Raw genomic sequence first — 22,582 nt, forward strand, 5'->3', positions numbered from 1 at the left:
AACTGGAAACGATTCGTTACATAAATGCGGTGTCGTGATGATTCAGTAGATGCAATGTTGGCGGATATAACAACAAGTAGATCAAATTAATTTTCAATATATACAGATAAGATGATGTCTTTTAATTATAATCCCTGTGTTCGAATACAAGTTTCCTGCAAAATTGGTCCTAGTTATGCTAAATTCAGCGAATTCAATTGCACCTGGCGGACGGCGACTCCCAACGAGAGCGCCGCAAAAAAATTCCCTTAGCCTAATATATCATGAACTGGAGTCAAATAGTGAAGGTTTGAGTTTCTACCAGAGACAGAAGGACGAACTCGTGCAATACAACAATGTCATTATTCAGAAATTTGGACACAGAAGTCATTGATCAAAGTGTCGCGTCCTTGTTTAGTGTCAAAGTGAGTAGTAGACTGTCTTCCACTCAAAAAAGTAGAATGAGAAGACTGTTATTAGAGAAGAGACGTCTAACAGGATCCAGGATCCGGTAACCAAACCCGATCGCTCATTCGGAGCGCAAGACAAGGGTGACGAAGATGCTGATTTGGATGCCGTGGATATCAATCAGCTACTCGCGGTACCTGAGCCAGTGCCTGTAAAATTGGCGCAGAGTCAAAAATCTTCCGGGAACAGTAAACGAAAGAGGCGACATGTCTCGGACGACGATGAAAATGATGACGAACTGGAACAAAAATACATGTCTAAACTGATCCTTGAAGAATCTTCTAGATTGCCGAATAGTTCGAAAACTGAGGCTGCAATGCAGGTCTCGGAAACTGAAGCTCACCAACATGAAGAGACTCAAATCTTTAGCTCCGATACTAGCCTTGTTCATGAATCACTACTTGGAGAAGACTCTGAAGTAACGAAATCAAAAAACACTGTGTTTGTTGGCAACCTGCCAACCTCTGTGATCACTTCTAAATCAGATTACAATACATTAAAACAGCACTTTGCTCAATACGGCGTTGTCGAATCTATTCGATTCCGATCGATTGCATTTTCAGAACTTTTACCTCGCAAAGTAGCATTTTTGCAGCAGAAGTTGCACGATAAACGGCAGACGCTTAATGCCTACGTTGTGTTTTCGCTTCCGGAAGCAGCTCGTGCGGCAGCAACAAAGTCTAATTCAACTGTTCTGCTGGACCGTCATCTTCGAGTCGATTCGCTTGCTCATCCGACCAAACAGGACTCAGCAAAGTCCGTGTTTGTGGGTAATCTCAGCTTTGAGGCCGAAGAAGAACAGCTCTGGAAACATTTTGCTGGAGCCGGAGACATTGAATCTGTGCGGATTGTTCGCGACTCGAAGACAAATGTCGGCAAAGGATTCGCGTATATCCAATTTAAAGACAAAATGTACGTCGCGCAAGCTCTCCTTCTCAATGACAAGCCGATTGGTGGACCTAAAGGTCGTAGCCTTCGTGTCGTGCGAGCCCGTAATATGGGTAAAACTAGTAAATCATCGATTGGAAACCCCAAGGGCCGGCATCGGACCCTGTCATCGTCTGCTGGGAAGTCCAAGTTAACACCTGAACTTAAGGCGGAACTAGGGAGAGCGAGAAAGGTCATGGGTAAAGCTGATCGCGCAAAATTGGCTGTCTTGGAAGGCGAACGGGCGACTTCGAATGCCACCGTCCAGCTGAAGAAGCCAAAGAGGAAAATTAGAATCAGAGAACGATCGACAGCGTTCAAGAAGAATCGTAAAACGTGAAATTAATATATTTATGTTTAATCTTGTATAATATTCATTAATATTAACTTCCTCACATTATAATACACTTCTCATCCAGATCCTGACTCAATTAACTTTTGAAACTCCGTTAAAATATCCGTAAGCGACTTCTGCTCCATCGTAGAAAGTGCCTCAACCGTGTATCTCATATACAGCATTGCAATGGAATTCTCAATTCGAGTTATTGTATGATTGAAAAAATCGAATATACCATTATTGGCCTCACTCAGCGCTGATAGCTCATCCGCCATAATAAGTCTAGTAGCAAATCCGTCATCCAATGGCCCTTCAGAACTCAGTTGAGAGCAGATCTGCTCAAGTCGAAGAGATACACTCCGTAAGCGCACGAGCAAGGCAAATGTAGGATTCTTGTTTCGGCTTTTCAAACCGTTATTGCTCGTTGCGGCATTAGCGGTATCTGGGACTGGAATTTGTATCCGGGCTGATAGACTCTTCGGATAAATCATTGAAATCATCTCTGTATTCTCAAGACCTTTCAGTTTCGTCTCTCCCACTGTCTCCACAACCCAGCCATAGCCATGAAGAAGTTTCAAGTCCCGATCAATTGCTCGAGCTAAGAGCTCATTACTCAAAATTCGGCCAAGTTTTGATACATCGCCATCTGCTTGACCATAGGCTTCTTTCAATCGTTCAACCTCTGATACAAAATCAGAGCTGACCGCAATTTGGCCACCGTCGGCAACAGTACTGATTCGTGCTGCTCTATTTACCATGGGACCAAAATAGTCCATACGTCTCGTAATTGGATCAGGCTCACATACTGGTGATCCCCAGTGAATTCCCATTCGAACTGATAAGCCGCGATATATTATATTATTTTCTCCGTCCAACACCTCCTGCCCATCTGGCGACTCCACAATTTCCGCTGGCCAATCGGCTACTAACAACTGCGACTGCACACTGAACGCCCATACCATAGCTGCCGCTGCCGTAGGAAAACAAACCATGAAAGCATCTCCCTCAGTCTTGACTTCATACCCTCCGACAATACCGAGCTGACGACGCATCAATATATTATGAATTTTGATTGCCGAAGCCATCGCTATTGGAAATGTCTCCCAAAGCAAAGTCGAATTCTTAATATCTGTGAAAACTATCGCCAATTCTCCTTCGGGTGGTAAAACCTCATCTCCCGATCGTGACAAGATCAACTCATCAGGATAATTTCGGATCCGGCGATTTTTCAATGCAGGAAATAAATCCTCTTCTTCCACTGTAGACACAGATCCTAAGGATATCCCATGCGTCCGTGGTACGGACGCATCTTGTTTACCCGAGTCTCCAAGTGAAACAATCATCACAACAATCTTCTCCGTGCAGCCATACGCAATGGCCAAATCACGAAGCTTCTGAGCGCCCCTCATCGGGTCATCCCTCTCTCTAGCAGCCTGGTCGACCGCAGTTTGATAATCCATGTACTGCCACAACTCCTTGCTAGCTATAATCAACTGGTCATCAATATCTGAGATCTGACAGTCCGTTATGGAAGGTGCCGCCTGAACGCATGGAATCAAATTGAAATAACCGAACGAACGCGAAAAATCAAGTTCATCGTTCAATCGGCCGGTTTGCGAAACGAATCCACCAGCTTCTCGAATCCTATCAATCTCAGGCGAAAAAGCAGGCTCATGTTTTCTTGTCAGGACACGAAATTCACGATCTGTCCTAGATAGAATGACACTTATATCTCCAATGTTTGCTGCATAAAGATGATCTCCTGCCACGTAAACAACTGCGGCAGTAGCACCAGTGCTGGCATCCTCTGGCAAAATTGGAGATTCTGCGTTTGGATCATTATATGTGAATGCTGATCGATTGGGATCATCCGGATCTCCAACAGTATATGTGCCAAGTTGTTTGTTTATTGACAAAAAAGTCCGACGAAGTGCCGCCGGAATATTCTCACCATTTCTTAGTCTCGCAAGCTCCAAGGCAAACTCATGCTGAAACTTCTCTTGTACAAATTTTGCCACTCGACTGCCACCTGAATTCGAGGGAACACCGTCAAATAGCGCAAATATCACTTCGTCCTCGTTATTCCGGAATCGTTCAACCACCATGTCATTATATGGTAAATGGCAAAGCTCGCCAAGCGTGTCTGACATACCATATGACATGTTATACACTTTCGATCCAGATGTTCGAATACGTCGATCTTCATTCTGATCTGGAACTGAAGTGCTTGTAATTGTTATATCCATTAGCCCAAGCACACGAAGTTTCGATAACTGAGAAAAATCTGACAAATCTCGTTCTCCTCGAGTGTTTGGTGTCGGCTTGATCTCTAGTCGCTTATTGCCTGAGAGATTCAAATATTTTAGTTTCGGATTAAAATTCCTGTTTAAAAGTTAATATAACAAGCAATAAACTTTTATGGAAATGAAATACCAATTCCAATCATATGGCCAATTCGAAATATTATACTTCAACGAATTACTTCCAACGTCTAAAACAGCCAGTTCATCATTTTTGGCTAACTCTGCCGGTATCGTAGGCAGCTTGTTTGCATTCAAATGGAAAATCCGTAAGGATTTGATACGAATAAAATCATCTGCAGGAAGATTGCTCAGATTGTTTCCAGATAGATAAAGCTCTTCGAGTAACGTCAGCCGGCCCAGAGTGCCAGCCGGCATCTCTGAAAAATAGTTGTAACCAAGATTCAAGACAATAAGCTCGGTGAAAAATGAGATTGCTTTCATGCTATCTTCGTTGAGCTGATTATCAGCTAAATAAAGATATTTTAAACTTTGAACAAGAGTATTAACAAGCCGCCCAGAGTTAGTCGAATCTTTTCGAGTTCCATTTGTGTCGATCGAAAGTTCCCGGGTTGGATGGTGGATAATAACTGAATCCGTCTCGGATGTTATAGAACCGGATAAATCCTCACTTCTATTTCGGAGATCATGAGGACTTATAGCAGAAGAATCGGAATAATGTGACGGCCTTCGATATGGATCACTAGGATTATAATACTGTACTTCTTCTGCGCTGGGAATAGGCCGTAAGCTTGACGAAGGTTCGGACATACTGTTCATAACTGTCGATGCAGTTAACACAGGAATTGGAAAAGAGTCTAATTTATTTGAAGAAACGTTCAATACTTCCAAGTTACAAAGCTGCCAGATCTCAGGGGGAAGAGTGCTTAATAGATTCGAATGCAAGTCGAGAAATCGAAGCTCGAAAAGTAGTCCAATCTCAGAAGGTAATGCAGATAAGCCATTACCAACACAGGTAAATCTAGTCAACTTGCGTAACTTGCAAATATCCGGAGGAATTGACCCAAAATGATTTTTGTCCAGGTTGAGTTTTTCAAGTAACGGAAACATATCAAAAATACCATCCGGAAATGAAGACATCTTGGCATTTGCTAAACTCAATGTCGTAAGTGTAGTCATGGCAGGACTAACATTGAATCTGGTTATTGGATTGTGGTTCAAATGGATTACCCGAAGTCGCTTTGAATATTTTTCGACCCGAGAAACAGAATTATGTGGACCGTATAACACCTCAAGGCGCGGTAAAGTCATAATCACATCGATATTCGTAAGATAATTGTAGCGAATGTCTAGAAATTTGAGAGATGTCAAATTCTCGAATGTGACTGGCAATGAACCCATTAAAGAGTTGTTGGTCAATGCGAGAGTCTCCAGCGCACAGAGTTGACCAATCTCGGGAGGTAGATCGCGGATTGCATTAAAAGACAGATCAAGCTCCAGTAATGTAACCAGATTGCAAAGCGGAGATGGAAAATTAGTTAGATAATTGAACGATAGATTCAAATGCCGTAAATGCTTCAAGTGCACAATGCTATCTGGTAGAGAAGATAGACAGTTGGTTTGGGCACGAAGTGCTACGAGATCTGCATGCTTTTCAAATCGGACATTATCAAAGTCTTCTAATCGGTTACTAGAAACGTCAAGATATAGTAATTTAGGAGCCAGCAAAACTGATTTGGGAATATGAACCGCTTCGTTGGCCGAGAACTGAATTTCTTGCAAATTGATGCAAGATTCTATAAAGCTAGCAGGTATGTCCAGAGATAGGTTTCCAGACAAGTTCAGTTTTATTATTTCGGCAGCGTGCGAACTGATTTCTTCAGGAATAAAATAAAGATTTTTTCGCTGAAGATCGATTTGAGCATACTTTGCCATACCTGGAATTTCAGATTGATCATGCTATATTATGTTAACAACTCGCGGATAAAATATAAATGTAAGACTCACCATATCAGCCGGCAAAGCAGTAACAGTACTGAAAAACAAGAATCGGCATAAATATCCTAAATCTTGCTGACCGAGGCGAGCAAGCTGGTCCTCCTCTGTGTATCCTGATAACTCCAGCATGCGTTTCTGAAGCATGACTGGCTTCTCATCTTCCTTCAAAATCCGAACCAACCCCAGTCGCCTAAAGCCAAGTTTATAGTGAGCCACTGAGGGAAGAAAAAACTTGCGGCCCAGCATCTGTAATAATTCTGCGGTAGTTGTGTCCAGAGAGGTCTCAATTGTAGAAAATGTTCCATCGGTACGGAAGACGCGAACGAAATACCTCGATGATTTCTTCAAATTTGATGTAGGAGAGGATGTTAACAAACTCTTAACTTCAGTTGTGGGTGTATCATCCGGCGTGTTAACCAAGGAAACTCCCCAGCTGTCGGGAGGAGACCAGCCAGCGCTGGGTAGCGATGCTTTTCGAGAATCTAGTGAAGCTGGCGAAGTCGACTGAGCTCCAGAGGAATCTAGTAAACTCAATGAAAGAGGCTTTTTTATGCCAACAGGAGTCCCTTCCTTGGCAGAAGTCATGAATCTAATTGAAGGGAAATGCCATTTGTTCGCATTCTTGTCGCCGCTGTGAGGAGAGTCGGCTTGTTGGTACTCGGTTCTGATAATTCCCGACATATCTTCCATTCGCGTATCTAGCGGAAAATAATCTGGAGAGGCTATATCAACAGTAGGAGCAGTAGAGGACGGAGTTGTTTGGCCGGACGAATGAAGTCGCCGGTGAACATCCATGAGATGTCCGCCGTCATGGCGATAATGTCGCGAAAGACCTGTCAAAGATTTGTAGCTTTTTGTGCCATCCGAGTTTGCAGAAGGTTCCCTATCGCGTCGAATACCCATTGAATAAGTCGAAAGTGAGGAAAGTGTATCGTTTTGATCACCGTTAGTTGATGACGACGGATCTAGAGTAGCGCTAGATCGACTGTTGTGAGGATGAAAATAAAGAGAATCTATATCACCAAGAGTTAATATCTGAATAATACAGGCCAGAAGGATCATGCGCAAGCCAAAAAAATACGTACTTTCATTAAGATCTTTTCGGTGTCTAAATTTGCCCAAAAGTCCACCACCTTTGCGTCTATCTTTGACAGACAACTCTGAAATGCTCGACGGCGAACGCGGCACAGAGCCCGAGGCGTCGGCTCCAAGAGTGTCTGGATTCATATTCCGGACACCAGCAGAAATTGGCTGCGATCAATTCGAGATGAAAGATAGCAAACGGTCTAGCAACAATGCGGAGAGGGTACAGATTTCAACCAACAGTAAGGTCCCACACATTGGACTATTGTGCGGCTGATTATTACTGGCGATGCTTTGGAATATACATAATATTGGCAGGTTTTATGTCGATAGCGAAAATAAAAGAAGGAAATGTACGGAAATGCGTAATTGAATGAAGTACCCTGCGGGAAAAAGTCTGATGATGCATATTAGGCGTTTACAAATCGATCCGCGTCTTGTATTCATCTTCGTGAAGTACTACTTTCTATCATCTCCGTGGACGCCAAAATCCAAATTCATCGATATCTGGATCGTCTGTGTCCTCTGCTCCTTCTTCTTCTTCTTTACCACCGGAATCTTGAGGACCTATATTGGAAGAGTCTGCAGCGGGATGTGTCTCTGTTTCATCTTCGTTTTGTTCAGCACGTTTCTTCCGCAGTTCCTTCAGCATCCGAACACGGTCCTCTAAACCTTTTTGCTCGTCAAATTGATCTTGTAATTCATTAGTGAAATCTTCGACTTCGTCATTTGCCTTTTCTTCAGTTGTTGGTACAGATTGTGTCTCATACAGAGTAGGAGCCTGTGAAATCACGTTGGCTCTGAAGATATCACTACCAGCAGTAAATGCTAGAGTGGCATTAGTCAAAACTTCAGGCCTCGAACCATTGCTGCTCTTCGCCTCATTTAATGCTGCGATATCATTCTGAAAGGCCTCCCATTCCTTGTCCACTTCTGGCTCCGTAGCATTCGTTCGGATTAACTGGATATCTCCCGTCATCTCTCCGTTGTCAGTTAAACCTTTAGTCCGCTTACTTCGACCCCGCGCTGAAACTACTTCAGTCTCCAAAGACGATTCCAGAAGGCGCTTTTCTCTTCGCTTCTGCCGTTCGTTGTACTTTTCGACGGAACTTTTGTGAGTGGTTGTTCCCACATGGGGAAGCCACTGATCATCTCTTGTAAGCGTGATTCCACACGCAACACAGCGCAGTCGCCCTTTTTCGTAATCTGCGAGTGGACTGTCCACTCGTTCTCTTTTACCGCCACTATCCACTGATCTCAAAAACGCTTTTGCATTGCTTGATGCCATCTGCCTGATATTTGTCCTGGTAGTAGAACCAAAAGTTGCTAGCGAGACAGTCCGCTTGGGACATCTCAGTAGCGTAGGTCGAGTCAAGGTTGGGATCAAATTTCTGGACAGAGTTTGACCTGGTTCATCGAGTATTTTCATGAGCAAAGCTCTTGAGAAATCAAGTAAAAATTAAACCAAATTCACAAACCGCAAGATTTGTTCAACAAAGGACGCGTGCTTTCGTGCTCGACGCATCGTCTGTGGATTGTAACCATAACAGTCTGTGCAGTGACAACCCCTCAGTAGCGCAGAGAACTCATACTAGCCCATAAAACCAATCATGTCTACATTGGGTAAGTATACGACTCTTATTTATTTTTAAGTTCAAACATTTAAGCTGACAAAATAAGCTGAGCCAAGACGGTCAGCTCGAAGCACAAAGGGACAACACAGCAGGACGCTGGAGTCTGAGCTTGAAGAGCATCTCGAGCCAAACGAGGTGTTGGAGCCTGGCAAGTCCGAGACTGTTATTGAGGAATCTGCGCGGGATCCAAAAATCTTAAGATCGAGATCAAAATCAAAACCGAAGTCAAATACAAGACCGAAATCAAAATCGAAGCCAAAGTCAAAGCCGAAGTCGAAGACATCAGCAAAGTCTATACCAAAATTAAGTCAACCAGAATCATCCGATACTCATGCCAAGATCGACGACGAAGAAGACGATGCAGAGGACGATGACGATAACTCAGTCATTCGCTGCGTATGCGGTCTGGATCATTCCGATCCAGACGATGAGCGAACCCTGATGGCTCAATGTGAAAACTGCATGTGCTGGCAACATCCAGAATGTACGATGGGTATCACAAACGAAGCTGAAGTACCCGAACAATATTTTTGTGAACAGTGTCGTCCCGACTTACATAAATTCTTCTTTGATAAGCAAGATCTGGAGAAGGCAGAAAAACTACGGAAAGAAAAGGAGAAGCCGAAATCTCAGGCAACTAACAAACGGAAACTTGATTTCGCAACAGATGATCCGTCTTACTCACCTGTGAGTGTGTTTGTTTATAACTATTACGATATTATTCTGACTTTATGTAGAAGCGAGAACGATCAACTTCCCCGACAGAAACGTTTAAGGCTCCAAAGCCGGTTCCAAAGAGAGTATCTAGTATATCGACTACTAGCGGTCTTGCGATTCCAATCACAGCCCACATCGCAGATCTGTCTGACAAAGTTCGGTCGTCGGTAGCGACAGCATTAAATAAAATTTTATTTTCTGCTGTAAGTACGAGTTTATCAAATGAGTCTCTTCAACTGCCAGAAAAGATGTCCGCTGAAGAGTTTGCTGAGTCGTTGACATTACAACTTGAGTATGCCCTATATACCCAGTTTGCAAGTAAGACAGATGTGGATGTTGGTCACAAGTATCGCGACAAATTTAGAACGATTTCGTTCAACCTAAAAGATAAAAAGAACGAAGACCTCAGGCATCGGATAGTTACCAAAGAACTAGACGCCGATCAAATAGTTCGCATGTCTCCGGAAGAGCTCATGAATCCTGAGTTGCAAAAACTCGCAGAGGCCGTTCGAGCAGAAAGTATCACTCAGTCAACCTTACAGGTAGTCGAGGCACCAAGAATACGAAGAACTCATAAAGGTGAAGAATTCGTAGGAGATGTCGATCCACTACATCCTACAAACTATAGCGAAACAAATGAAAGTGACCGTCCTGAAAGAGATATTAATGAGAATATAGAGCGGAAAGAAATTCCGGTCAATATTATTGAAAACCGATCTGTTAGCCCTGCAGGACCTGCTTTGGGATTTCAGCGTGATCTGTCGCCTAATTTCGAAATGGACGGTTATTCTCCGTATCATTCGAATGAAGCGTCTGATCCTGATGCGAGCAAAGCGGAAGGCTTGCAGACTAATGATTTGGAACGCGAAAACTCTGTGGCCGAGCTTCCTGCCGCACTTTCGCCGTCGTTAAGAGGTATGAAGCCTCAAATAGTCGACGACGATATCGCGCGACTAATTTCAAATGACGATGATTATTCTGCAGGAGACAGCAATGGCCAAGTGATGTTAGACGACAATGATTACTCACCAATGTTGACAGAGTCAGATCCGGTAATATGGCGAGGGTCGTTGGATATGTATCAAGTTGGTCAGTTTTCTGCGCAGGCGGTCCAAGTTGGCGGACCTCTGGTTGATGGAAATATCCGTAAGTGGCAGAATATAATTCCACCGACGATTGCTGTTGAAGGCCGGATCGCAATGTCGCGGGCGAATAGCTATCTTGTGGATGTTGCATCGACCAAAGATCTAGTTGCAGTGACATTTTCTATTGAAGATATCACAGACAAAGACCAACAAGCCGAATATATTAAGCTTTTCGACTATTTCCGGAGTCGCGAGCGGTATGGGGTGTTACGGAACAAGCTGCCGTTCGTGAAAGACGCGTATCTTGTTCCGCTGTTGCCCGCTGATGCACGCCCCGATTTCATGAATTTTATGGGCTCCGTTAGCGTTCCTCGCAGAATTGCTAACCAGTTACTGGTCGGTGTCTACGTAGTCAACAAAGTATCTTTACAAGCCCATAAGGATATTTCCGATGGTCAGCAACTCAGTTCGCATCAGGAAGACGAATATGATCCTTCTTTACCGCCAACAACTTTGCCCCCGGCCGCCTTACCTACCTCATCTGGATCGACATTTGATATCCCAAAAACTGCAATTTCGACCGCGTCTCCATCTGCAGACGCTATTGAATTAGCCGTCAAAGCACTCGGACTATCGTCGAATGAAGTCGCGGTCTTGCAAAATATTCTTCGTCAGTCATCTGATGTAGCTGCTAACCCAGCGCTGTTGTCTGATCCGATGTACTTGATTTCTGTCGTCCAGCGATATCAAGATAGTATATCAGAACATCAATAATCTACTAATACTTTTTATTTTGGTTATGTATTTTTAGGGGATGTGTCTGAGAGATGTTGTATATCATATTTAGTGTTTTGATAAGATGGATGTAGACGATGACAATAATTGCTCTAATATATACTTAATGAATTTTTAGATTTTTCTGCTAGCTTTGATATTTCTTGGCCTCTTCTGAATTCCGAGATGAAGGAGATTTTCGTCTTAAGAACCTTGCGGAAAGTCGTTCCTTCAGCGACGGTCGCAATAGGATCTCAGCCTCAAGCGCACTATCGTACACAAATCTCCGGATAAGAATATTGAACACAGTTCCAAATGCAAGAGCCATCACGGTGGAAGTGAGAATGATAACATTATAAGGCATACTAAAATCTGGCGTTGGCAAGGAAAGCAAAAGACTCGATGTGCGCAAAGTGTAGATGTCCGAATTATCTTTGTCGAGTATTGTCAGAATTCCAGGCGGAACATCGAAGCCACGGTTGGCATCGGGAGGGTATTCAGCCAAGTAGATTAATGTTTTGTCAAAATCATAACTCAGAGAAACTGTTGTATTTGGGGGGACTTGTAGTGTTAACTCAATCGATGTTCCTCGAACACGTTCCAAGAAGGGCCGGTAGTTGATCTCTTTGAGAACGCTATCTGTCTCGATACCGTCGACGACGAACTTCAAAGTAGATAGATATGGCTTCATGTACCACGGCAACGACTCAAAGTAAATGAATGTAACTGAAGCCAGACTTGGATTTCGAAACGATGTCCGCATGCCACCATTTTGTTGGCCCCGGCCAGTCATCGACCGTTGTACATATATTGGAGGGCTTTGTATTGGTGGCACAAACGATGCATTTTGCGTGTCAAACGAAAGATCCAGTTCCTCGTGGTCTGAGATCGTTAGAATTTCTCTCAAGACGTGGTATAAATAATTGGAAACCAAAATACACACCCTGAATCGCTACAGTTGCCTGTTCGGCAAAAGAAGAAATCACATGCCCCCCTGTTCGACTGATACTCCAAGCTTTTGTCAGATTAAGCCGAACGTTGTAGTCTTCTTCAGTGAGTTCGGGTTTTTGTGTTTGTCCAAGCATGCATTTTCCCTGAACAGCTTTACCAAACAAGTCTGAAATTTTCCATTTCAAGTTCTGGATCATGGGCCATGGAAAACAAGTCGTGTCAGAGTGGTACGGCTTAGACATATCACACAAGAGCTCTTCTTTGGGTACCGGGACTGGAACATAATTGTTGACTTGCATTGTTAGTCTCTGCTAAAATTACAAATAAATTCTACTTTACCTTGACGATTCAGTGCTCGTAGAGTATCTAATACGACATCTACTTTTTGCGACATGCGAAGGGAACAGCCCGCTTGGTCGCATTCAGGAACAACATCCAATGACATTGACTGCCATCTCGAGTCAAACACTCGATGTCCATCCAGCAATGACGAAAGGCCTGTACGACCTTTACACGGTAGTAGTTTCATAAAAGGCGTCAGATTCTCAGTGCAGACCGTTTCTTGTGGCAATGCGCCGTGAAATAGGCGCAACGAAGATAAGTCAACTGAGTGCGAGTGCGGTTTGAAAGAGATTGGATTTTCAGTAGTTCTGGTCGAGTCGATAAAGTTCAGCGAAGCACAAAATAGGCCTGAAAGGGCATTTACTAGTTCGTACCATAATCTAGAACTAATTAGATTTAAATCAAGTCAAAATTGTAAATATAGATGCACGTACTGATCCGAATCGCTACCTCCGTTGATCCAAGCCCAAATCTCAAGTCCAGTCCCTCCCGCATACTGACCATTGTATGGCAAAGCGCCCCATTCTTCTGAATCCCAGCGCCCTTGGACAAAACGTAGATGGAATTCTCGGGTCTTTGTTGACGCCATGATCTGACCAACAGTGCGAGGAAACAAACCATAACGCGTCAAGTTTGCCAGCACGTCCGGATTAGGTTCTATATCCGACGATTCAACACTCCCAGACATTAGATCAAAAGCAAATGTCGTTAAAACCAAGTTTCTAGGGAGCGGCACAACGTCCAGGGTTTCACGATATGGATTATGTGGACCTTCCAGCCCAAAGACTACTGGCTGAACTACCAACGACAGCAGAACCATCGCCATGATGAAAGCAAGAACGCCCGCACCGCAGCTGGTTTCTCTCATTTTGAGCACGATTCAAGTAAAAATCGAGATAAATTTTGTCTCAATTTGAATAAGGAAAATTTCTTTTCACCAGCCATCTCTGACCACCATCGGTAGAGATTTTCTCGAAATTCACCATCCTTTCTACTATTCTTCTGCCGTTCCCCCACTCCCTTCGAATATATCACATGACTTAATTCACGTGCACAAAGGTTAAATATCACGTGGTAGTTCGAGGTTGCGGCGCGGGAGACTCCAAAACGTTTTGTTGTGAATCCCGGGCCTCCGCCTTAAAGGCCTTCTCGACATACGTTATTGAGGAAGGATTAGGCTCGGATTTCCGTTGAATTTAACTCGACTGTGCGGATATTGAAAGAACCAGCAGTGAAACTACTGATACTGAGAGAGAAGCAATTACTAAAGACACGACTTATAGTCTAAGGGCTTATACTGAGCTCGAGAAACGAATATAAGAAATAGTGTGTTAGAGTGAACTGAAAAAAAGCCTGGTCCTCCCCGTTCTTCAGCGACCAGACAACCGCCCCTATTGAAGTCGATATTTCTGTTTAGCTCATTGTGTGCAAATTTTTGACGACAAATTTCAGACGATTTCGCTTGCGTTTTGTCTTGGAAAGTGCTGTTCGATTGTCTTGATCCGTACTGCGTGTTTCCAGTCTGTACTGTTTGCTGCGTCCGCACTATCGTCCGGTTCCTCTCTGTCCTCTCCCCCCCCTCCATCCTCCTCTCCAGATGGAGCTTACTGAGCGCTCACCTGCTACTCCAAGCCACAGCTCCGTTCAAGTTCACGGCTCTTCGCGAGATCTTTTGTCTAAGTTTAAGCGTCATCCGTCCGCTCCGTCTATATCTAAAGCTGCCTCTGCCGTCCGCAGTCGCAGACAAACTGCCAACGCCGCCCAGCCGCCGCCTGCGATAGACACCGCTACCACCACCAATACTACTATTACAGCTTCGTCGTCTCCACATATGTCGATGTCGTCACCAAATACCACTGTTCCAAGTGCTCCTGGAAGTGCAACTCACTCACTTGGCTCAGCCACAGCGTCGTCTAGCTCGGCTTCGCTCACACGTTCAATATCGTCGCCGCTCATCGATAGCGATCCTTCAGGTGAAGTCTCGACTCCGCCGATGCCTTCAACAGCCCAACTCGAATCAATCGGAGCTAAAACTCCAAAATACCCTTCAAGTCAGCCTACAACTCCGGGAACAGTAGGCAAACGTCATGAATCCACCAGTAGCTCACGAAGCAGCAGGGTTGGAAGCGGGAGCAGCAAATCGATGAAGCTAATGCTCACCAGCTTTGTTAGTAGCATAAAGGGCGGTGGAACTACGCCGAAATCAGAGAAATCGTTGGCCATCTCAGATCCCTACAACACTCAGCATCTGACACATGTCGGTTACGATGTCGAAACGAGAGAATTCACTGTAAGTTGTTCTACTCTTCATCGCGAGGACCGTTCTAACCGATCTTAGGGTCTACCACCTGAATGGCAGCAATTGCTTGCCGATAGTGGAATATCAAAGGCAGAACAAGAAAGCCATCCGAAAGAGGTACTTGATATTGTTGCCTTTTACTCGGATGTTACTTCACAGCGAAACGATGATGTCTGGCACAAATTCGAGCACGCCCGTCCGCAAGATCCAGGCGAATCACCCTTGGCTGTCCAATCCCCGAGAAGTCCACATTTTCCTCGAAATATAGAAGGTAGTTTCGAAAACCCTCGTCCCGCACCAGCTCCTCCGTCTCGAAATCCAAGTATAGTGCCGGCCCGGACGGCCCCGAAACCCCCAGGAAGGCAAACAGGCTCTCCTTCAAACGCTCCGCTATCACCGGGCCAGACATTCTCTGGATCAAATACACCGTCAACGCCACCTGCTGGGACGAAATCTTACGACCAATTGACGAGTTCGCCATCACCATCGACTCGATCATCAAACTTCGTTCAGCCAAATATATTTAGACAGACATCGCAGAATTTACAAGCTGCAGTTCAGCGCGAGAAAGAGATTTTATGGCAGAAATATCGAAACAAAGAATTACCATCCGAGCCAGTGAATCCTGTTCAATCGACACCGAGTACTCCTATTGATTTAGCTCCGTCTCCTGATTTCGATCTGACAGACAAGACTCAAAACATGTCTATTGATGAGAAAATATCGACTGATCAGAGAACAAGCAACAAATCCAAAGGGCAACTGTCACCGGAGGTGTTACAGGGTGCTTTACTGAACGACTCTCCCAGCCGGCAAGCTAATAGGCCGCTTGTATCGCCTCGAAAGGGGGATCAGAACATTGCTGGTCCAACTGCAGATGGTCAAGCCCGTGCGGGCATGGAGCGACAAGTTATTTCACCTAGTAAACGAGAGCAGAAACGCAATCGTGACGCACGTTTGATCGCTAAATTAAAGTCGATATGTTCACCCGATGACCCCAAAAAATTGTACAAGAATTTTAGATTGGTTGGCCAGGGCGCCTCGGGCGATGTGTATACTGCATACGAGGTTGGAACTAATATAAGCGTTGCGATCAAACAGATGAAACTGGAACTTCAACCGAAGCAAGAGCTGATTATTAACGAGATTCTTGTTATGAAAGAAAGCAAACATAAGAATATTGTGAATTTCATCGACAGTTTTTTGGTCAATGGCGATTTGTGGGTGGTTATGGAGTACATGGAGGGTGGAAATTTGACCGACGTGGTTACGTACAATCTCATGACGGAAGGGCAAATTGCTGCGGTATGTCGAGAAACATTGTATGGACTATTACATCTCCATAGCAAAGGCGTGATCCATCGGGATATCAAGTCAGACAATATATTACTATCGTTGAATGGTGATGTTAAATTGAGTAAGTTTCTATTTTCATATCAATTTGTGAACCCAGAGAATCTAATATTACTAGCTGATTTTGGATTTTGTGCGCAACTGAATGATCCCAGCATGAAACGAACTACTATGGTAGGAACCCCGTATTGGATGGCGCCAGAGGTTGTCGCACGGAAGGAATATGGACCAAAAGTGGATATCTGGAGTTTAGGTATCATGGCTATAGAGATGGTTGAAGGCGAGCCACCGTATCTCACGGAGGCACCTATTCGAGCGTTATACCTGATCAGTACGAATGGTACACCAGACCTTAAAGATCCGAATGCTCTATCGAGTACTTTCAAATCGTTTCTAGGGTGGGCACTTCAAGTGGATCCCAACCGGCGAGCATCAGCACAAGAATTATTGACTCATCCGTTTTTATCTATGGCTGAAAATTTATCGACGTTGGCCCCGTTGGTGAAGGCCGCGCGAGCGGCAAAAATTAAGGACCGAAAACAGAAGGAAGCTAATAGATTACAAATGGAATCATGAAGTTATTTCCCTCTCATGTATGATATGTGAAAGTAGAGTTGTGGTTGTGTGTAAGTGGGAGGCAGTATATGAGATTTGAAATGAGTCGACGAATTTCGCTTGCTTTCAAAGCAAAGCTGGATGAAGGTGTTGTTTTTTTCTTGCTATATTGTTGTATACAAGCTGTTATAATAATTTGTATTTGATTTATGTGTTTGATTTGCTGGCAGGAAGTTTTGACTTGTTATGTATTCGGCTGTATTTGTGTATCTGTTCTCTTTTTATGTTATTCGTCTGATGATATTATGATGCGTGTATACTATGATTTGTTTGTTTAGACTGGGATTAGAAACAATGATAACATAATCACGAGAATGAATTTGAATCTTGTATAGGGAGGAAATAGTCGAATAAGAGTCAGAGTTCGCCTGTGCGGCCAATAGGTATAACTGTGCAGTTTAATCACAGATAAATTTTTTTGAATTTTTTCATATATACGCGAAGCACAAACTACTAAGTACTAGGTTGAGGCTACATATTTTTTCATTTTTAGATGAATTTATATCCTATCAATATTTTACATTGAAATTTAGCTATTGTCTAAACAAATGTCAGAAGCTGAAAATATTGTCGAGGCCGCAGCCGAGCAACTCCAAAAGACATATCTAGACTCGGTTACCGGTGAGCAGGTGTCTAAGACCGAGCTCAAGAGAAGAGAGAAGCAGCGTGCGCAAGAAGCTAAGAAGGTGCGAATTCATTAATTACTTTGAATGAATTGGAGGTTTTAGAAGTCGAGGGAGAGTGAAATGAATGCTAATATGAGTAGAAGGAAAAAGCTGCTGCGAATCCGGCTAAACTGTCGACCGGCAAAAAGCAGGACGAGGAATTGACTCCTAATGTAAGATCAAATTTTTCTATTTCAGGATTTATTCTAACTGATGCAGCAATACTTCAAAATTCGATCTCGCGAAATCGAAGCTCTACGTAAGAGTCATAATCCGGATCCATATCCTCACAAGTTTCATGTCACAACCAAGTTCCACGAGTTTATCTCCAGGTACGCTGATCTTCCTCGCGGCGAGACACATCCAGAGGTCACCTTGTCGATTGCTGGTCGGATTCATGTCAAGCGTGAGTCTGGCGCCAAGTTGAAATTCTACGATCTCCATGCGGAGGGTGAATCGATCCAGGTTGTTTGCCAGGCCCAGGATGCCACGGGCGATTTTGCTGCCATGCACGAGCATCTCAGTAGAGGTGATATCATCGGTGTTAAGGGATATCCTGGTCGAACTCAACCCCAGCGTGGTGGAGAGGGAACTGTGTCCCTGTTTGCACGCGAGGTTTTTTTGTTGTCACCTTCTCTACATATGCTACCTACTGCTCGCTATGGATTCAAGGACCAAGAAAACCGCTATCGCCAGCGATATCTTGATTTGATGATGAACAATTCAACTCGAGACAAATTCATAGTCCGATCTAAAATCATCTCGTATATGCGTCGTTTCTTTGATAGCCGAGGATTTGTCGAAGTCGAGACACCGATGATGAACATGATAGCCGGTGGTGCTACCGCCAAGCCCTTTATTACTCACCATAATGATCTCGACATGGATCTTTTTATGCGCGTTGCTCCCGAGCTTTACCTCAAGATGCTTGTTGTAGGCGGGATCGAGCGTGTGTACGAAATTGGTCGCCAGTTCCGTAATGAAGGCATCGACATGACGCACAATCCTGAGTTTACAACCTGCGAGTTTTACGAGGCCTATGCTGACTATCATGATCTTATGGATACAACTGAATTACTATTTTCAGAGATGGTCAAAGAGATCACTGGAGACTACAAAGTTCCTTACCAGCCTAATGGGCCCGAGGGCGAAACATTGATTCTCGACTTTAGCAGACCTTGGAAGCGAATGGATATGATTACGACGCTCGAGGAGAAACTTGGATGCAAGTTTCCGCCGGGAGATCAATTGCACACGGCAGAGACTGGTGAATTTTTGAAGGCTATTCTGGACAAGCACAATATTGTTTGTCCACCGCCTCTTACCAACCCGCGAATGCTAGACAAGTTGGTTGGTGATTATCTCGAGGATACATGTATCAGTCCATCCTTTATCACCGGTCATCCGCAAATGATGTCACCGCTTGCAAAGTACCATCGTTCTGTTCCCGGAATCTGCGAGCGTTTTGAGGTTTTTGTTGCTACCAAAGAACTTTGCAATGCTTATACTGAATTGAACGATCCCTTTGATCAGCGTGCTCGATTCGAAGAGCAAGCCCGTCAGAAAGACCAGGGAGACGACGAGGCTCAATTGATCGATGAGACTTTTTGCACTGCGCTAGAGTACGGACTACCTCCTACAGGAGGTTGGGGAGCCGGCATAGATCGCCTGACAATGTTTTTGACCAATTCGAATACCATCAAGGAAGTTCTGCTGTTCCCTGCGATGAAGCCCGAACAGAAGTCCGAGAGGCAGGAGCACGACGAGGCAGTCGAGGCAGCCAAAGAAGAGGCGCCTGTGCGAGTCCACGATGCTTAGAGTATGGTTTTGCCGATTTAATTGTACTAAGATATTATAAAAAAGTGCATGGCTGATTTAAGACATCTGCTTGTAGACTGTTTAGAGGGAGGGGATTAAAGTTTTAAAGTAAAACTATATTTATATGATTCTATGTACGTTTAAAGTTTAGACATGAATCTGCGAGCTAAACCCTTTCTGTAACTGATTTGTTTATAGTTTTCTGTTTTAGCCGCTTGCTATTCTTGCCTGAATCTATTTCTGTAGAAGTTGTGCGTGAGATACCATACAAATACGCTGATCGAGAATTTTAAATCGTTTGGACGATATATACTAGATCTGTCGTCGCCGGATCGAAAATGAGAGTTACGTTTGTGCTGTTATGTACAGTTGTCATGTTTTCCATGACAGTATCTGCCGGAGGTGTAACTGGATTTGAGTATGCTGTTGAGCTCGTTAAACGGGATTGTAAGAGAAATTGAAAACGTTTTGGAAGGAAATAAATATTGACAGGACTAGTTTTGGGAATGAAGCGGGCAAACAAAGAAACTACAACTTCTTCAAGGAAGCATACATCGACGACGACAACAGCCTCTAAGACCTCGTCTTCCTCCTCCTCATCAATTTCAATTGATCCTGCAGCAGCAGCTGGGGGTGTGTCATTGATCACACCCGCAACGACCGACAGCACGACATATATCAAAATAGGTGATGCGGCGACATTTCAGTGGAATTATACCAGTTTGACGATATCACCGTCGAAAGTCAACGTGGAAGCCTATTGCAGCTCGAACGAGTACGCATATCCGATTGCGATGAATCTCTCGATTAAAGATACAACAGTCGTGTGGAATACTAGTAAATACGAGGCTACGGCAAGTCGGCCACTGCTGACGTGAGTGCAATGCTTGATGAAATTGATATGACGAATTTGGGATTAACTTTCGCGGTAGGGCAATGTATACACTATATATATATAATTCGTCAGGCAGTGTGGATGATACTGCTGAGGCAGGATATTTACAACCTTTTAATTCTTATTATTTTGGTGTTTATGCTGCACAAGAATATACTAATCTAACTGGTGAGCAGCAAGTTCCGTGTATGCTTGAATACGTACTAATACTTCCAGAATTCGAATGTCCAACCTGCTCAGGTGCATTCTCGCTGTTCCAAAAGAATATCCTGTCGGGCACTGTCATGTGCTCAATATTGGCCTCAATATTGTCTATGCTGGTATTGATCTGAGAAGAATTACATCTGAGAATGTGTATTTGTGGTTACAATTATGTTTCCAACTCGTATTTTGTGTTGTTTTGTGTTATTATGTCAGCATATTTTGGGTTTTCGGTTGTAATGGCGCGTCATGAATATAATTAAAGTTATGTAATCAGCAGTGTTTCTGCGGCTGCTACAAAGTCTTCCTGACAATCAGTCGACCTACTAAACGACGGATTAGTTGACGAACATTTCAAGAATGAGCAACCCAGACCCAGACCCAGTCGTTAAAATATCGGACAAGGAATCCAAGGACAAAACTGAAGACGAGTCTGAGGATGAGCCTGATGAGTGGTAAGAGGGATGGATCTACAGATCACATAAGACATCATTAATACTGGAATTGAAGGGATAAGCGAATAGAGGACACAGGCTGCGCAGGTAAGGCTATCTTCCCCTGGTATGAAGGCGCGGAATAGTCTTTCACAGTATTAATTCTAAGCAGCTGAGAATATGAAATTAACGGATTGCTACGCCGATAATGGGCGAGATTGGCGAAAATGCGTGACCGAGGTAAGAACTGCTCTAATTTCTTTCCGTTGGCAGATTTTGATGCTTCTATTTCGCAAACGGCCTGGATGACAGAGTGTACTTTACGCCTTCTACAGTCCTTTCTGACAGCCTTTTCTTTCCATCCAAATTAGTTGCACAACCTCAAGTACTGTTGGGATCGCAAGAACAACAATGAACGTACTTCGCTACGGCCCTAAACTAAACCCTCGTCCTGTCCGCGGACCTTTATGTCGAATCCTCTATATCTAGTAAATCCAGCCTTGACTCATTATTTCTTGTACATATACACTCACTCATAAATACATATATATATATATTGGCGAACCTATAATTATTATCAAAATCTACGCCAGTCGAGTGCCAAACGACTGAAATTTTGTGTACAGTTTGCCATGATTCGCAGTCTGTTACAGCACATGTTAGGCAGAACTGGAAGTCTACGGCCTCAGTCGTCCAGATCTTTCATTACATCGAGGCTAAGTTATCTTGATATGGACGCACTTGCAGCCCAGTTTGGCACCCAATCTACCTCATCTTCTCCGGGCCAGTATCCGGCGACCCCACTTTCTCCAAAGGATGTGAAGGAGCCGGTCGCATCAACTCCTGCTGCCAAGTCAAAACCTTTAGTTCCAGTGACTGATCTGAGTAAGTCCTTGAACGATGCCCCTATAACTCCTGACAGCGCAACGGACTGGACAAAATCTTTTCAGGGATTCGGAGATGCAGCATTTTCTCCCGAGATTGCAGACATTCTGATGAAAGATCTGGACTCGCAGGACGTGGAAATCAAGCCTGGTATGCTCATCCCTCTTCACTTTCATGGAATGTTGTTAAACTGTTAGATGGAATTCTATATCTACCCGAAATCAAGTACCGCAGAATCATGAACAAGGCTTTTGGGCCTGGCGGCTGGGGTCTGGCACCTCGAAGCGAAACAATCATCAGCCCGAAAACCGTGTCCCGTGAATACGGCCTTATTTGCCAGGGAAGGTATATTTTTTCTTTCATATTTATTTATCAGTGGAACATCTAACCTTGTTCAGACTGGTCAGTGTCGCTCGCGGTGAACAGACATATTTCGACGTTGAAAACATTCCTACCGCTACAGAAGGCTGCAAGAGTAATGCTCTAATGCGGTGCTGCAAAGATCTTGGTGTTGCTTCCGAACTATGGGATCCCTCTTTCATTCGAATGTTCAAAAAGAAATACTGCGACGAACAGTTTGTCGAACATATTCCAAGCAAGCGTAAACGGAAACTTTGGAAACGCAAAGATGTCACTTGGGAATATCCTTACAAATTGTCATAAGCTTTTGTATAACTTTCCTGCCATTTCAGATATAGACTTTCGGGACGCTATTACGTATACCCACCTATCTCCTCTAAATATACTTGGATTCTGTTAACCTCTCTTTTCAATAAAGTTCAGCTTTGTATGTCCCATTCTACGTTCTCCCTTTCCTTGCCATTGACCTTTTGATTTGTCTTCCCTAAATATTTCGTTAGT

General features: G+C 43.9%; 10 protein-coding genes across 10 annotated transcripts; 7 read left to right on the plus strand and 3 right to left on the minus strand.

Moving 5' to 3' along the window:
• Positions 1-275: 275 nt before the first annotated feature.
• On the plus strand, positions 276-1,793 carry V1516DRAFT_676683 (uncharacterized protein). Its single transcript, XM_066922464.1, has 2 exons — positions 276-404; positions 485-1,793. The coding sequence occupies exons 1-2, from the start codon at positions 336-338 to the stop codon at positions 1,712-1,714; spliced, it is 1,299 nt and encodes a 432-aa protein (XP_066776691.1). The 5' UTR covers positions 276-335; the 3' UTR covers positions 1,715-1,793.
• V1516DRAFT_407878 (uncharacterized protein) lies at positions 1,750-7,359 on the minus strand. The gene is made up of 4 exons (XM_066918996.1): positions 7,056-7,359; positions 5,980-6,983; positions 4,145-5,931; positions 1,750-4,093 (listed from the first exon to the last, which is right to left on the minus strand). The coding sequence occupies exons 1-4, from the start codon at positions 7,195-7,197 to the stop codon at positions 1,786-1,788; spliced, it is 5,241 nt and encodes a 1,746-aa protein (XP_066776692.1). The 5' UTR covers positions 7,198-7,359; the 3' UTR covers positions 1,750-1,785.
• On the minus strand, positions 7,260-8,568 carry V1516DRAFT_676686 (uncharacterized protein). The gene has a single exon (XM_066922465.1). The coding sequence runs from the start codon at positions 8,480-8,482 to the stop codon at positions 7,523-7,525; it is 960 nt and encodes a 319-aa protein (XP_066776693.1). The 5' UTR covers positions 8,483-8,568; the 3' UTR covers positions 7,260-7,522.
• V1516DRAFT_638996 (transcription factor S-II, central domain-containing protein) lies at positions 8,386-11,414 on the plus strand. The gene is made up of 3 exons (XM_066920075.1): positions 8,386-8,676; positions 8,734-9,374; positions 9,425-11,414. Exons 1-3 carry the CDS (start codon positions 8,664-8,666, stop codon positions 11,261-11,263), a joined length of 2,493 nt encoding a protein of 830 aa, XP_066776694.1. The 5' UTR covers positions 8,386-8,663; the 3' UTR covers positions 11,264-11,414.
• Positions 11,412-13,382, minus strand: V1516DRAFT_664859 (GPI transamidase component PIG-T; the record flags this gene model as incomplete). The annotated part of the gene is made up of 4 exons (XM_066920630.1): positions 11,412-12,145; positions 12,207-12,506; positions 12,554-12,936; positions 12,991-13,382. The coding sequence occupies 4 exons, from the start codon at positions 13,380-13,382 to the stop codon at positions 11,412-11,414; spliced, it is 1,809 nt and encodes a 602-aa protein (XP_066776695.1).
• A 317-nt stretch (positions 13,383-13,699) lies between these two features.
• V1516DRAFT_639004 (kinase-like domain-containing protein) lies at positions 13,700-17,264 on the plus strand. The gene is made up of 3 exons (XM_066920076.1): positions 13,700-14,846; positions 14,895-16,272; positions 16,327-17,264. Exons 1-3 carry the CDS (start codon positions 14,154-14,156, stop codon positions 16,782-16,784), a joined length of 2,529 nt encoding a protein of 842 aa, XP_066776696.1. The 5' UTR covers positions 13,700-14,153; the 3' UTR covers positions 16,785-17,264.
• On the plus strand, positions 17,079-19,593 carry V1516DRAFT_408373 (uncharacterized protein). Its single transcript, XM_066918998.1, has 3 exons — positions 17,079-17,509; positions 17,590-17,661; positions 17,708-19,593. Exons 1-3 carry the CDS (start codon positions 17,372-17,374, stop codon positions 19,304-19,306), a joined length of 1,809 nt encoding a protein of 602 aa, XP_066776697.1. The 5' UTR covers positions 17,079-17,371; the 3' UTR covers positions 19,307-19,593.
• On the plus strand, positions 19,520-20,723 carry V1516DRAFT_676700 (uncharacterized protein). Its single transcript, XM_066922466.1, has 3 exons — positions 19,520-20,180; positions 20,239-20,369; positions 20,418-20,723. The coding sequence occupies exons 1-3, from the start codon at positions 19,813-19,815 to the stop codon at positions 20,531-20,533; spliced, it is 615 nt and encodes a 204-aa protein (XP_066776698.1). The 5' UTR covers positions 19,520-19,812; the 3' UTR covers positions 20,534-20,723.
• V1516DRAFT_676704 (uncharacterized protein) lies at positions 20,724-21,370 on the plus strand. The gene is made up of 4 exons (XM_066922467.1): positions 20,724-20,857; positions 20,913-20,944; positions 21,009-21,076; positions 21,208-21,370. Exons 1-4 carry the CDS (start codon positions 20,763-20,765, stop codon positions 21,271-21,273), a joined length of 261 nt encoding a protein of 86 aa, XP_066776699.1. The 5' UTR covers positions 20,724-20,762; the 3' UTR covers positions 21,274-21,370.
• On the plus strand, positions 21,371-22,524 carry V1516DRAFT_676708 (mitochondrial genome maintenance MGM101-domain-containing protein). The gene is made up of 3 exons (XM_066922468.1): positions 21,371-21,871; positions 21,919-22,066; positions 22,120-22,524. Exons 1-3 carry the CDS (start codon positions 21,469-21,471, stop codon positions 22,382-22,384), a joined length of 816 nt encoding a protein of 271 aa, XP_066776700.1. The 5' UTR covers positions 21,371-21,468; the 3' UTR covers positions 22,385-22,524.
• The last annotated feature ends 58 nt before the right edge of the window (positions 22,525-22,582 follow it).

This window comes from Lipomyces oligophaga (assembly GCF_038497815.1).
Source record: "Lipomyces oligophaga strain CBS 7107 unplaced genomic scaffold V1516scaffold_5, whole genome shotgun sequence".
Lineage (NCBI taxonomy): Eukaryota > Fungi > Ascomycota > Lipomycetes > Lipomycetales > Lipomycetaceae > Lipomyces > [Lipomyces] oligophaga.